The 14,249-nt window shown below is 40.4% G+C and overlaps 1 protein-coding gene across 1 annotated transcript in view; it reads right to left on the bottom strand.

The window, feature by feature from the left end:
* LOC117399402 (leucine--tRNA ligase, mitochondrial-like) overlaps positions 1-14,249 on the bottom strand; it is a 79,204-nt gene that overhangs the window by 43,103 nt on the left and 21,852 nt on the right. Inside the window, exons 6-7 of the mRNA XM_033998521.3 lie at positions 11,537-11,626; positions 9,801-9,944 (exon numbers count right to left, since the gene is read on the bottom strand). Coding sequence (XP_033854412.2) covers positions 9,801-9,944; positions 11,537-11,626 — 234 coding nt within the window. The remainder of the gene's footprint in view (positions 1-9,800; positions 9,945-11,536; positions 11,627-14,249) is intronic.

The raw sequence follows: 14,249 nt of genomic DNA, 5'->3' as shown, positions 1-14,249 counted from the left end.
TTGGTGTCTCTTTTTTGAACTCTGTGACCACTTGTACTTTAGCCTAGTGGTTTCTCAATATTGCAAAACAGTTTCCTACTGTGTTCATGGAAGGTTTTGGGATGTTGTTCAGCAGTCTTTTGCAGTTATACTCTGTGTGCAGCACAATTCATCCTATAGTTTAGACGGAAGCTGTTAACAGGTGCTGCTGGGTACCAAAATAAATGAAAGCAAATTAACATGCCTGTGTTTCTGATTGAAAAAAAAAAGGTTTTCTGTGCATTTCTGCAGAATCTTGGAGGGACTGGTGATTAAACTTGTTAGTTTGTGTAGTATTAGAAGTAAAGATACACACAAAATGCAATTCAAGTAGATGAGTAGAAAACCTTCTTATTACATGCAGTCGTATAGTGTTTCATACATGCTAACCATTCTGAGAATAAAATATTGTTCAATATTGAACACTTGACTTGGCATGTTTTATGTTGATAAAAGTATTACTTAAAGGTCGGGGCCCACAATAAGGTCCTGCACTGGGGCCCATCTTTCTCTTCCTCCGTCACTGGAGGGATACTTAAAGCACAGAAAATAGCAATGGTAAGGAAAAGATTTCCTGCAAAACTGTAATGTGACAAATTACATAGAGCCAGTTTTTTTTGTTCTGGATTACATTATGGGAGATTCTAACTATCATATCAAAGTGATGCTTTCCCACACATTTTGGTGATTACTTCACCAGGGATTTAGTCAATTGGCAAAAAAAACAAACAACTAGCTGTGATCTGCCATCAAGTTTGTTCACATTGCAAGTAATCAAAATGATGGGCACAAGATGACAAGCTGCATGCACTGTCCTTTGCATGAACTTCAGTGAAGAAGTTGAGAAATTGAGTGACTAGCCAAAAGGGAAAAAAATGTAACAACTCTCTTAAATGTTTTTAGCACCGACTGCAGTCACGAATTTCCAGTTCATTTATTGTTTAGATAGATTTTCAAATGGGTACCTTTTTTTGATGTGGAAAAGTTAAGCTGCATTAGAAAGTCATCTATCGTCGGCGGAGGGATTCATTTGTCCAATTATGCTTTCAGTGCTCATGAAACTGCTAACACCACTGACCCATTTTCAAATGTATTTACAGCTTTGCAGCAATTCATCTTAACATTATTTTTTTTTAATTTGCACTGTTAATGCAGGCATAAAAATAAGACTCCCATTGCATAGCAGTTTCACCCATTCCATGTTTTAATATGAACTCCACTAGCCCCAGTGTATATGTAAAAGCTCATGTGTGTCTTCTTAAACTCATAGTAAAACCAGGAATGGATCGAGCTGCTTTGCAATGGGATTCTTATTTCCATCCCTGTAATGGAATTTCAAATCTTCTTTCAGTAGACTCCTATGTCATAAAAGAGGTGTAATCTTGCTTGGCTTGGTAGTGCTGCCACTATTAGACAGACGACTGAAAGAAGATACTTTTCCCTATGACACACCAGACCAAAAGGAAGCTGTGCTGTTCCCACTACGTGACTCAATTTTCTGGTCTCCAATCTTAACCTCACTGGACAGAGCATATGGAGCTGCCACTCTCTATCAGACTGGAAAGGAGATGGCTGGAAAGCCTCCAATTCCACAGACTGGTTTACATGAAATGTCTTCGGCAAAAAAGCAGGACTGGTACGGAGCGTAAATTTTGTCCTGCAGGCTTTTGCAATGGAGAATGCCTGCATCTCACTCACCCGCTTTGCGGAGGTGACAGCATGCAAGAAAGCTGCTTTGAGCGATAAATATTTCAGCTCAGCTGAATGCAGGAGCTCAAATGGAGGCTTCATGAGTGCATCAAGAACCACATTAAGCCTCCAGTGAGGAACAATATCCTTCATAGGCGGCTAAAGCCACCGAGCTCCATTCAAAAATTGCCCCGCCAGGAAGTGAGCTCCTGGGGAGACTGAGTCAATTTTGACATGGCAAGCTGAAATAGTTACCAGATAGTCCTTTAACATAGAGGGGGATTTCCCTTCATCCAACAGCTGCACAAATTGCAGTATTACTGCCATGGGACAGGTCGTGGGGTCAAACACCCGAGGCAAGTCTGAAAAACGCCCCACTTGTACCCATACTGGGAATGCGTGGACGCTGCTCTGGCATTTTGCAGGGTGTCAATAACCCCATTGGACAAACCCAGACGACTCAAATGCCACCGTTCAGGAGCCAGACACAGAGCTGCAGGATCGATGGGTCGGGATGCCATAAGGTCCCCCGTGCCTGACGGAGCAGGTCGTGGCACTTGGGCAGTCTCCATGGCTGGCCGCTCAGGAGCTGCATCAGGGCTGAAAACCAGAGTCTCCTGGGCCAATAAGGGGCTACTAAGAGGACTTTGGCCCGGTCCTGCCTGAATTTTTCCAGACACAGCGGAAGCATTGCAAGCGGTGGGAAGGCATATAACAGTTGAGGGGACAGTGGGTTAATTCCTGGGAGGCAAAGAGATCTATTTCAGCTTTCCCGAATCTCTACCAAATGAGGCTCACCACCTCGGGGTGAAGCCTCCATTTTGAAGCGCTGAGAGATTCCCTTGAGAGGAGGTCTGCTGCCCAATTTGTCTTAACTGGGCAGATGTACTGCTCGCAGTGAGAGGAGGTTCTTGTGTGCCCAGAGCAAAAGCTTGCAGGCCACGAGATGGAGACTGAGAGACCTGAGGCCGCCCTGGTGGTATATGTATGCCACCACTGTTGTGTTGTCCGTATGGACAAGCACATGTCTCCCTCGAACCTCCTGCAAAAAATTCTGCAAGGCTAGGTAAACTGCCTGCAGCTCCAATACATTTATGTGAAGACCCTGCCAAGGGTGGGTTCCACACACCTTGCATCCGCCTGCCATTCCACACAGCGCCATAGCCCAGGCTGGACGCGTCCGTGGTGATGACCTCCCTTCTGGGGAAACAGCCCAGCGCTATGCCAAGGCATAGATGGGCAGGCTGTTTCCACCAAGAGAGTGCCTTTAGACAGGCTTGGTACTGGACCGGGGATGTAAGCACCAGTCAGTAGTGGGTTGTTACGGTACAGTACCGGGACGGTTCGGTACCGGTTTGGTGACTGTAGCACCAGGTCGGTATGGTACCGGGTCGGAACTGGGATGGTACCGGGACGGTTCAGTACCGGTTCGGTGACTTTAGAACTGGGTCGGTACGGTATGGTACTGGTGCGGCAACCTCGGTCCCGGTTCATAAGAACATAAGAAAGTTTACAAACGAGAGGAGGCCATTCGGCTCATCTTGCTCATTTGTTTGTTAGTAGCTTATTGATCCCAGAATCTCATCAAGCAGCTTCTTGAAGAATCCCAGGGTGTCAGGTTCGGTACGGTACGGTACCGGGTTGGGAACAAAGCAGGTCGGTGACCTTGGTACCAATTACCGCGGGTAGCACTGTACAGGGATGCCCACCCGTGTAAGCTACTGGCAAAACCACTCAGTCAGTACTCACACGAGACTGAGGGAAGCCTGCTTGTTAGAATGAACTAACAGCCCTCATAATGGTGATGCAAAGCTGTCACCAAAACAGCATCAAGATGCTGTGGTAGAGATTGCAAGCAATCACAACCGAAGCAGACTCTTGGTCCTGCGCAGTGCTGCAGAGCCCAGCAGCTGCTGTCACTACACGTGTGTCGCAAAACACATCCTGCAGAAAGGCCTCTATGAAAACAGAAAAAACAGAATGAGAAAAGAAAAATATTTTTCTCAACAAAATACAGTAATAACAATTACTTTAATTATACAAACCGTCACATAATTTTGGCCGAAGCCAAAACGAGAATAAAATAACTCCAGACGGAGCTATTGCAGCCTGGGGGGAGAGCACAGTCAGCCGACTTACATTGCTTGATCCCCGAGAAGGAGTGACTTGAGCCGCTGGCTTCACGTGGGGCACAAGGCCGCAGTGGGATGTAACAAACAACAGGCTGTTGTGCACAAATGCGTGTAATTAGTAAACCTAATACAGCAATTATTTAATATATGTAATTTGTGTAAAAACACAATAAATGTGAAAATCTCGGCTGAGCAGCTTTGTTATATCTTATTTAGGTTTTGGGTCTTTAGGAGGTAAATACATATTCGGTAATGGTTACATTTCGTACTTGAAAGGGAACTGCAATGTGCATTGAAAGCGTATGTAACCTTCAGCACCAAAAAGACCAGTGGATTCAATTTTCTAATTCAATTAGCCCCTTTCTGTGAAGAACAATCCACTCCACTAATGGGCAGCAACAGGAATATGTCAACACAATGCTGTGAGTGCTAAATTAAAAACGTAATTATTTGTATGAATAAATGATATGCCTGAAGTACAATAATGGAATTATTTAAATGAGGACTTTTTACATTTTATCAGGTTATCAGGATCCTCTCTCAATAGCCTGTGCTAATAAGAATGTGTCGGGTCCGAAAGAGGAATCGGGAATTAAAAATTGCACCCACTGTTTGTCAATATTAAACTCGCATGGTTATAAAAAGCCTAAAGGCCTGGTCACACGGGCGATATTTGTTGCCAGCTCGTAGCCTCGTGACACCACCCTGGTCAACATGCTGGCAACACGTCTCCCACTTAGGACAATGTTCTATTTTTCAGGCAGCACGAGGGCAACATTTTCAATACCAGCCAATCAAATTTGATAGTAGTGTCACGTGATAATATGGATAGGCCATAAAGTGAGACAGACAGCGTATATGATACATTCCGATTCCTGCCTTTCATCCAATTAATTATATGTAGTCTATAGATCTGCAATACAGTGTGTATGTGGATAAGCGAACGTTAATGTCCACGATTACAATAACATATTTAAGCTAGGAACACATTTATCTTACAATAATAAAATACACGTGTACCTTTTTTTTTTTAAATGTTTTATTTTAAATTAATTTGCAGTGTATGCAGTATGCCTGTCATTTCTACATTAACCCCCACATAACATCTTTAATTTTAACAGTAAACTAAATTTGTTTTAAAAAAATCTCAGGTCTGCCTTCTTTCTCTCAAAAGCCTAGAATTTAAAAGTACAGGATAATGAATACCGATATATTTATTGTGTTTCGCACATTAAATATGTAGACCTACTAACTAAATAATTCTACTAATGTACACCTTTTTATTTAATTAAGAAGGAACTACAGGTTTGTTAACGTAATTAGTCCATTTTTATATCGTAGTCTTCCTTCACAGCATGTTTACGTCTCGTGACAAAAACGTGCATTATGATTGGGTTGCATTACGTTGTTGCCTGGGTGTTGCCAGCTTGTTGAATGTATGCTTGTCTCTCGTGTGACCACTGCAAACTGCAAGGCAACACGCAGGCAACAAATGTGTTCCTCCTGTTGCCTGTGTGACCAAGCTTTTAGACTGCAAAGGATACAGGAAAAAGCAGCAAACTGTCCTGTTCGACTCCAGCTGATCTCAATAAACAAACTTGTGAAGCCTGTAAATGTGCTTTAATAAAAGTTTTGAAGAAAAAGAAAGGTCCAAGATCTATTGCAATGAAAAGTGCATCAGGAGGCTGTGTGGTCCGAGGGTTAAAAGAAAAGGGCTTGTAATCAGGAGGTCCCCGGTTCAAATCCCGGCTCACTCACTGACTCACTGTGTGACCTTGAGCAAGTCACTTAACCTCCTTGTGCTCCGTCTTTCAGGTGAGACGTTCTTGTAAGCGACTCTGCACACACCCTAGTCTCTGTAAGTCGCCTTGGATAAAGACATCTGCTAAATAAACAAATAATAATAAAGAATATCATTAGCAAGTTTGATCGCATATGGATAAGCGGCTTTAAATGCAAGTGAGATATACAGGCAGCTGGTCAGACAAACAAGACATCCTCTATATACCCTGAATTTGAACACGCTTTAATAACTTGTGCTAAAAAATCTTGCCTTAGTATCGGTAAGGTTTAGAGAAATGGAAATGACTCAGTATTGGTGCAACATAACCCAGAACCACACAAAGAAATTTAAAAAAGCAAAGAACATGACATTTACTCTTTTACATAAACTACTTCACTGTACAAATACATCTTCATGCTTTTTTTCAGTATGTCCTGCTAGGACCAGCTCAATCTGTAAATTAAAATACTAAAAATTAAAAATCTATTATCAGTGTAAAGCCCCTGCTGCACAGGTATTCCTAAACTGCAGCTTCTCAACATGTTCTTTCTCAACAGATATCTTCATTTAAAAGGCCCTTCTGACAGATCTCTTTTGCAAGCGATATCACTTAAAGGGTAATTTAAAAGACACTTGGGATGAATATGCACAGACAGACAATGGATCACAACTGATAGGATGGTGCTCACCCCCATTTAAACTGACAACAGATTGTAAAGGAAATATGCTGCTGACAAGCTTCGAATCAACAGTAGCAGAACAAAGGGCAGCCTCTCTGTGAAAAACAGATTGCATTTTCAAACTAATTTTTCAAAATAAATGATTTAAACAGATTGGCAGGTAGGGGTTATTGATCAGAGACAAATGTCAATGTGTCCTACAGAAGCAAAATGGTATCATTAGAAATTGATTATGCTTCAGTAGTTAGAATGTATATTTTTTGGCTCAGTTTTGTATACAGTATAAATGGCAGGGATATACTACAGGAAATAGGATAACATTTAGGCTTGAAATTGATTTAAGGCATACCAAAGGTATCCAAAAATGTATGGAGGTCCTCAGTAGATGCTAATCTGAAGGTGTTCGGACCAGGCAAGTGATTTGTTTGGAGCACTGATCAGAATATGTACTATACTAAGTATAAATGGCCTTGTCTTTGTTTGATGTTTTTTAAACTTTTATTTAATCAAAAACTGAAAATACAGTGACAACTGTAAATGTTCAACACACTCATCACAGAATTAGGATAGTGAAGTGTGGTTTCTACAGCCGCTATTAGCATGCATTCTATGATGACAGCATGGTTTGTATTGTAGGGTCAGTTCAAACTACCAGCGTTCGGATTAGAGATTAGAGTCAACTGTATTACTTTAATATATCTGATATACAGTGTTTCTTTTTTCCTATACGAGTATGCTTAAAGAGAACTAAGACAACCCGTCTCAGCACCCTCAGTGAGCTTCACAAACGCACAGACTAGGAAATGCTGTAACTATAGCAACTTTCTTTTTTCTTCTCTTTAATTTAATTTAAAATATTTAAGTTGTCAGCTAGAAAACCAAGTCTAAAATGTAGTATGGATTTACTGGCTGGTGGAACATCCGTGATAAGATTTAATAGATAATCAGGGAAGTTGTTTTGTCAGGTTGTATTGCCCATATGAATTAAATATCACCTTGGTCATTGTGATAGGGGAGGGGCTGGCACATACTTTTTAGACTCCATTGAGTGTGTTAGAAACACAGCAGGCCCACTGCCAGGGCCACTGCGTGGGTATGTAGGAAATGATGGTTGCAGACTGGTGCAGCTCATTCCCAATCTGTTGATGTATGCTCGACAGTGAAGCGTGGCTTTTATAATTAAGCAGAGAAAAGAAATGTAAACTGTACAGTTTTGTTTTCGTGCAAGCAAAGTAGGTGTTTGCCAGGAAAAATAGTTTTTGTCAAACCGAGCAGCTTGAATTTTCCCAGAGGTGAATTAGGAAAATGAAGAAATAATAACAACAGTATAGTGAGATAGAAACAGCTGATTTGTACAACACCCTTATGGTAACGATCACTAGCCTAGAGAGAATGTTCCTGCTGCTGGACTCTTCACGCATAGTCTGTACACAGCAACCTTTATTTTGATAGGTTTCTGAAAGTGTTTTTCTGTTGTTTGTTTCTTGTAAGAAGTGTAAATTGTGTATTGGTAGTAGCACAGTCACTTTCTTTGTTTGGAGGAAAGTGACATTTATACTGTGTGTAAAATAATTTATGGTCAAGCAAGCAACAAGCAACAAATCGTTATTTTTTGTAAGGCGTGTAATAGACTCAATCTGTTATTGATTGGTATATATAGTAAATGTAACTTTTTCTACCGGCTTTCAAAAGAGAGTCTTAAAATTAGGGATGCACCGAATCCAATATTCGGTTTCGAATTCAGCCCAAATACCTACTTTTTGTGCAGGGTTGGGATTCGGCCGAATACTTAGGATTCGGTGAACCGAATCCAAATCCTATATATCCGCCCAGACGTACATCAGTTTTAATACATCCCTCCAACGTGTGCAGTTCTTCTTTAAATAAAAGACACGAATCCGGTATTGAACGTAACTCTTGTATTTAATAACAAGAACACGTTTGATGAACTCTGTCGCAGCTCTCGACTCCCTAAATTACTGGTGGTGCCCGCACTAAACACACGCAGCTGCTGAATGCAAACATAACCCCGTATGCAACAGCACATTCACATCACAATTTCCATGGTGTAAAATTTTGCAGTAAATAAGTTTTGAAGTTAATAAATGCATATAGAATATAAATAAGTAAGATTTAGAGAGAAAAACAGATTAATAATTTTAAAACTATTTCATAGCCTATTTAATATGTGTTATACACATGGTGCATTTAAATCAACGTGGGTTTTATTTCGCAGGGAGATTAAGGTTACTCATCACAGTAATTTTTTCCTCATAGCTCTCAGTCTCAGATCAGGTGACACAGGTTAAAACGTCATAAAAGAAAATAGTGGGTTATGGCAAAGATGCAGCTCTCCTTTCTTGTAAAGGTAAAGTAAACGGTTCTGTATTTTGATGTTTCTGTTGTGGGGGGAGGGGCTAGCGGTAAATTGTGTAAGTTTCAAACTGAAATCTTATTCGGGGATATATTTCCATTAGGTATAAAAATACTATTTACTAAAAGGCTCAAAACTATAGATTGTGCGCATCCCTTGTTTGTAGCTGCCAGTCTGTTTTTTCATTCAACAGTTTCTTTCAGTTTTCTTGACAGTTTTTGTAGATTCGGTATTCGGTTTGATATTCAGCCGAATCTTTTGAGATGGATTCTGTATTTGGCCGAATCCCAAAATTTGGATTCGGTGCATCCCTACTTATATATATATATTTTTTTATAAATTTAGTCGTTGCCAATTAGTTTTTATTATTTGCTCCCCAATTTGAAATGCCCAATTATTTTTAGGTTCAGCTCACTGCTACCACCCCTGCGCTGATTCGGGAGGGGCGAAGATGAACACACGCTGTCCTCTGAAGCGTGTGCTGTCAGCCGTCCGCTTCTTTACACTCTGCAGACTCACCGTGCAGCTGCCTCAGAGCTACAGCGTCGGAGGACAACGCAGCTCTGGGCAGCTTACAGGCAAGCCCGCAGGCGCCCGGCCAGACTACAGGGGTCGCTGGTGCGTGGTGAGCCGAGGACACCCTGGCAGACCTAACCCTCCCTCCCCCCGGACGACGCTCAGCCAACTGAGCACCGCCCCCTGGGAGCTCCCGTCCACGGTCGGCTGTGGAATAGCCTGGACTTGAACCAGTGATGTCCAGGCTATAGAGCACATATATAAGAGAGTGCTTACACTGGATGCGCCACTCGGGAGCCCCCCCTACTTAAAATGTTTTAAACATACACACAAGACAGCTCATTAGTATGAAAACATTTTCACATTCTCTTAGATGCCGCAACAACATACCCGAACTTTCCATTCACATTCTACATACAGGGTAAACTATATGGGGGCTAGATAGGGTCCTATCACCTGGAACACAGGAAGTAAATAAGGATGAGGAAACCATTCAATTTGCAGTGTTGTGAATGGACTTCACCTGGAGTAAATAGCACAGCAGACGAACATTATGATACTAAGGGTATTTTTCAATGTTACAAGTAGGCACCAAGTTGGTAGCTCACCTTTGCGTAATGTGTGGTTTTAATGAACCACTGCTTGAGGTATTTCTGCTCTACTTTGGCTCCGGAGCGCCAAGAGCAGCCATTCTCATCCACCTGCTCGTCCGCCAGCACGGTCTGATCCACAGGGTCCCAGTTCACCAGGGCCTGTCCAGTGACACCACATACTTAGTCTCTCCATACAAAAAGCTAACATTTCACTTCTAGCTTGCTATAAATTGTGGTGCATATCCTGGGTGGGATTGGTTAATACACAAAACAGAACAAAGACTTGAATTAAATATTTGCAGGTCCTTAATTATAGTACTAAGTCTCTGGACTGATTAACTGAATAATTAAGGACATGGCTACAGCAGGGTCATGATGGCTTGAGAATTAAGGCAAGGGTGGGCACCTGAGAATACTGCGTTTATTTAAAGAGAAAACAAATTACCATTCGTTAATATGTTCAAAGGGGCTAATGAAATAATTCCACAATTTCAACCACACGTGCATTTGTTATAGCAAATATGTATTTTATTTTAAAAAGTATATCTGGTTCCGTACCAGTTTAATGACAGTGCTCGGTTTGCACCCTACTTTCAGGCATTCTGTTTCTTTTCGCTTCCTTAGTCACTTCCCCTCAGCGGTGTCTTTAGGGTATGTCAGTCATCAAGGGAAGCAGCTGCACGGTTAGGGGTTGGGCCCATTTCAATCTCTGGGCAAATGACCCAGGAAGTGCAAAACTACGTGACATTTAAGGCATTCCAACAGAGCTTTCTTTAACTTACTATGGTAGCAGGTTATATATTTTTTTATGAAAAATACATTAGCTATAAAAAGTGTTTATTTCAATACCTGTCAGGCTTATTGGCCACAGTGAATGAAATGCATGTCAGGAAAGATTTGTGGGATTACATTTCATCAGCTATAACCACTTTAAATGATTAAGGATCTCTAAGTAACAAAAGACAAGGTCAGTCATGGTGACTAGCAGAAATGTAGGCTACCTAAGCAAAGTGCCTACTGTATAATACAGTACAATGCATTTTATATATTGGTTGATGGGTTTGTTTTACGGTATTTGGTGGCCCTTAGATTATTGCCAAATGGTTGAAAACTACTAATCTATGAAAAATGTTTTTTTATTTCCATTCCTTTTTTATTATTGTGTCTCGTGATTCACTTTGGAAAGTTTTTTTTTGTTTTTTTCCCTGTAGATGATCTTAACGGGACAAACTCAAATCTCTTCAATAATGAATGAGTTGGGCAAAGGAGACTGATGAAAATCTATGAGTTGAGTTAGAAACGACACACAGTATTGATTTTTTTGTTTTTGCTCGTTATAAAATGATGGTCACAACGCTAAAGCCAGCACCTGAGTAATTTAGTGCTGGTGCTGAAGGGAGGCTCTCTGTCCGCTCTGGAACAGGCAGCCACAATGCCTCAGTCCTCTATGGGGTTGTGACTAGATCACCGCTAACAATAAACCAGAGCGCAGCATTTCCACAAGGACGCTCAAGACACGCAAGACAGGACAATGACCAGCCCAGCAGACGGACGCTTGCGCTCATCGGGTGCCTGGCCAGTAAGTGCTGTGAGGTGTCTTGGTCCCTGTCGATTTTGCTCCCTGGGAAAACCCCAGCGAAGACTTTGCACAACCACGAGGCGAACCTGCGCTCCCCTGACTGTGAGTCACACTGCACAGGGAATTCGTGACCCCAGACCTGGCATCTTCTAAATAATTTAAGACCACTCACCTCTTTCTGGTAGGCCAGTCCGGCTTCAAAAAGCTTGACAAAGAGGTACTGAGTCCATTTATAATAGTCAGGCTGACAGGTTGTTATTTCCTGCGTAGAATGAGAGAAGATTGTGGCGTTGATCTGGGTAAGGAAATGCAATAATCAAGAGCTCATAACTAGAAGAAAGAAGCGGGTATATTTCCGAGTGTTTCCTACAGCTTTTAATCCCTTATTGACAAATATGTTTTCAGGAAACACATTCTTATTTTTATTTTATATTTACTGTGTCAGAGTTCAGTATAAACACACTATATAACAAGGTCAGCGATATACTGAGATACACATAGAAATAATAACTGGAACATGCATTTAATTTATGTTATTGCTTTTCAGATTTATATTGTATATTGCAGGACAAACAGTTAAATTCACAAATTACGTACTGCACCAGTGTTAACTACTACGGTGCTAAACAAAACTAAAAAAACCAACAAAAAAAAATCACTTACTATTTATGTTAAATGTTCAACTTTGAAAATCTGCTTGTTCTTATTCAGATGTATGTTCTCACAGAATCGCATCATGTGACTCACCTATGGAAGGCCATCCGGGTTAAAAACGTACACGTTTCAAATATTTAGCACGCATACTGATTTGGACCAATCGGAATACATTAAATAGTACGTGTTCTAAATAAATGTAAATGAACTACGTATTTTCTACATAGGGGCTGGTCATTTTACAGTCATGCAGCGTAATTACAAGAGTAGCCCAATCACATTTGGGATAACATCTTTTTAAAAATCAAGAATAAGGAAAATTGCAAATCAAGGGATTTTCTTCTATGGTGCAAATATAGATTTGCTGAGTGCTGCTGACTTTTTGAGACAGACAATGTTGACCGTCATGTAACACGGCTGTTTGTATTAACAATGTACACAATCTTTTTTTTTATTTTCTAATTATATTTATTTCAGATTTACATTAAAATATTGAGTTACCATAGCTAACATTAGATTCAATGTCAGATCTTTCAACACTTGTTTAAAATGACACATTAGTTACAGTGGGGTTACCACTGAATTAAACCAATTTCTAAGGCTCTGAAACCACTGGTGGATGCTTGTCTCTGAGGGTCTGGGTCTGTCCATCTTTCACTAGACTTTACTCAATGCCAAGTCCATATACCACCACGAATTGGGCGGGAATGGCAGATATAAGGCGACTTTTAATTGGATAATTTATTACACATACTATTTTCTTAAAATGCATTGATTTGCATTAAATTTTCAGTGATCTGATTGGCCAAATTAATATGCGTAATAAATAGAATTACAACATGTACCAAAATCAAATTAGAACGTGTAATAAATATTTGAAAAGTGTACTAAGCAATGTGTTTTAGACCCGGGTGGCCTTCCATACTCGCCAACTTTCAAATCACGTGCAACACCCATTGGGGCAGCAGTGTGGAGTAGTGGTTAGGGCTCTGGACTCTTGACCGGAGGGTCGTGGGTTCAATCCCAGGTGGGGGACACTGCTGCTGTACCCTTGAGCAAGGTAGATTGCTCCAGTAAAAACCCAACTGTATAAATGGGTAATTGTATGTAAAAATAATGTGATATCTTGTAACAATTGTAAGTCACCCTGGATAAGGGTGTCTGCTAAGAAATAAATAATTTGTTTAGCTCCACTGTTCACTCACTCAGTAGCTTTCAGATTTCCTTTTCGTTCTGCACGTAAGTTTAGCAGAGGAGTCAGTTATGGGGCATGTTGTTAGAGTAAAGAAAGCAACATTTGGAAACACAGTGCTAATGTACTCCCATTTTTAAAACAAAAACAAATAGAAATAAGAAGAACCAAACCAAAACAAAAGTATTCTAATCTGAGGCCTCTTAAGCACTCTCAAGTTTTCCATCATTAATAGGCAATTACTTTCCAAATCAACAAACAGTCACCACCACATGACCAATCCAACCACACTCGTTTCTGCGATAGTGGCATGTATATTAGGCACATTGCCCTCAAGTTGCAATATATGTCATATCTTTATTTTTTTAATTTTGTATGGAGGCTTTTTTCAAACAACGTATATTTTGAGTGCATGTATCTAAACTATCTGTGAACAAAAACAAGCAGAAAAAAACTTCTCACAAATAGACACCATCACTTATATAATTTATATACATAAATTGCCCAATTAAACAAAAGAAGCTACATAACCAAGAAAAGCTATAGATTTACGCATGATTATTAATACAATAATAAGATACTGCCTACTGGAGTCAATTGGATCAGAATAAACTATTATGAAGAAACCTTGCATCTGTTTTAACTGACATCTACAAATGATGTTGCTACAGAATTAGGGTACATATTTCAATGATATCTCAGTGATTTAAATCAGCGCATTATTTAGGTGTGCAACTGTTTAAATTAATTAAATAGACTCCATGTGTGTGACTACAAAGATCCCAGGGAATACTGAAAAACATAAAAAATCATTTCATCTGACCCAACAGAAACGACCCAAACAAGAAAACATAAAAAACGTATGAAAACGATTAAAATCCTGTATTATACAGACTTTCTCTTATTCCTACAGGATGTACAGTCAGTCTTGTAATAACAGGCTTTACTAAAAGTGACAATTACTGTTACACTGTGGCAGCAACCTGGGATTATGTCCTTTAATAGCAACACAGGAAGCCAGTCCTGTGTTACAGAACAC

This window comes from Acipenser ruthenus, chromosome 4 (assembly GCF_902713425.1).
Source record: "Acipenser ruthenus chromosome 4, fAciRut3.2 maternal haplotype, whole genome shotgun sequence".
Classification (NCBI taxonomy): Eukaryota; Metazoa; Chordata; class Actinopteri; order Acipenseriformes; family Acipenseridae; genus Acipenser; species Acipenser ruthenus.
This window is presented reverse-complemented; position numbering and strand designations above follow the sequence as displayed.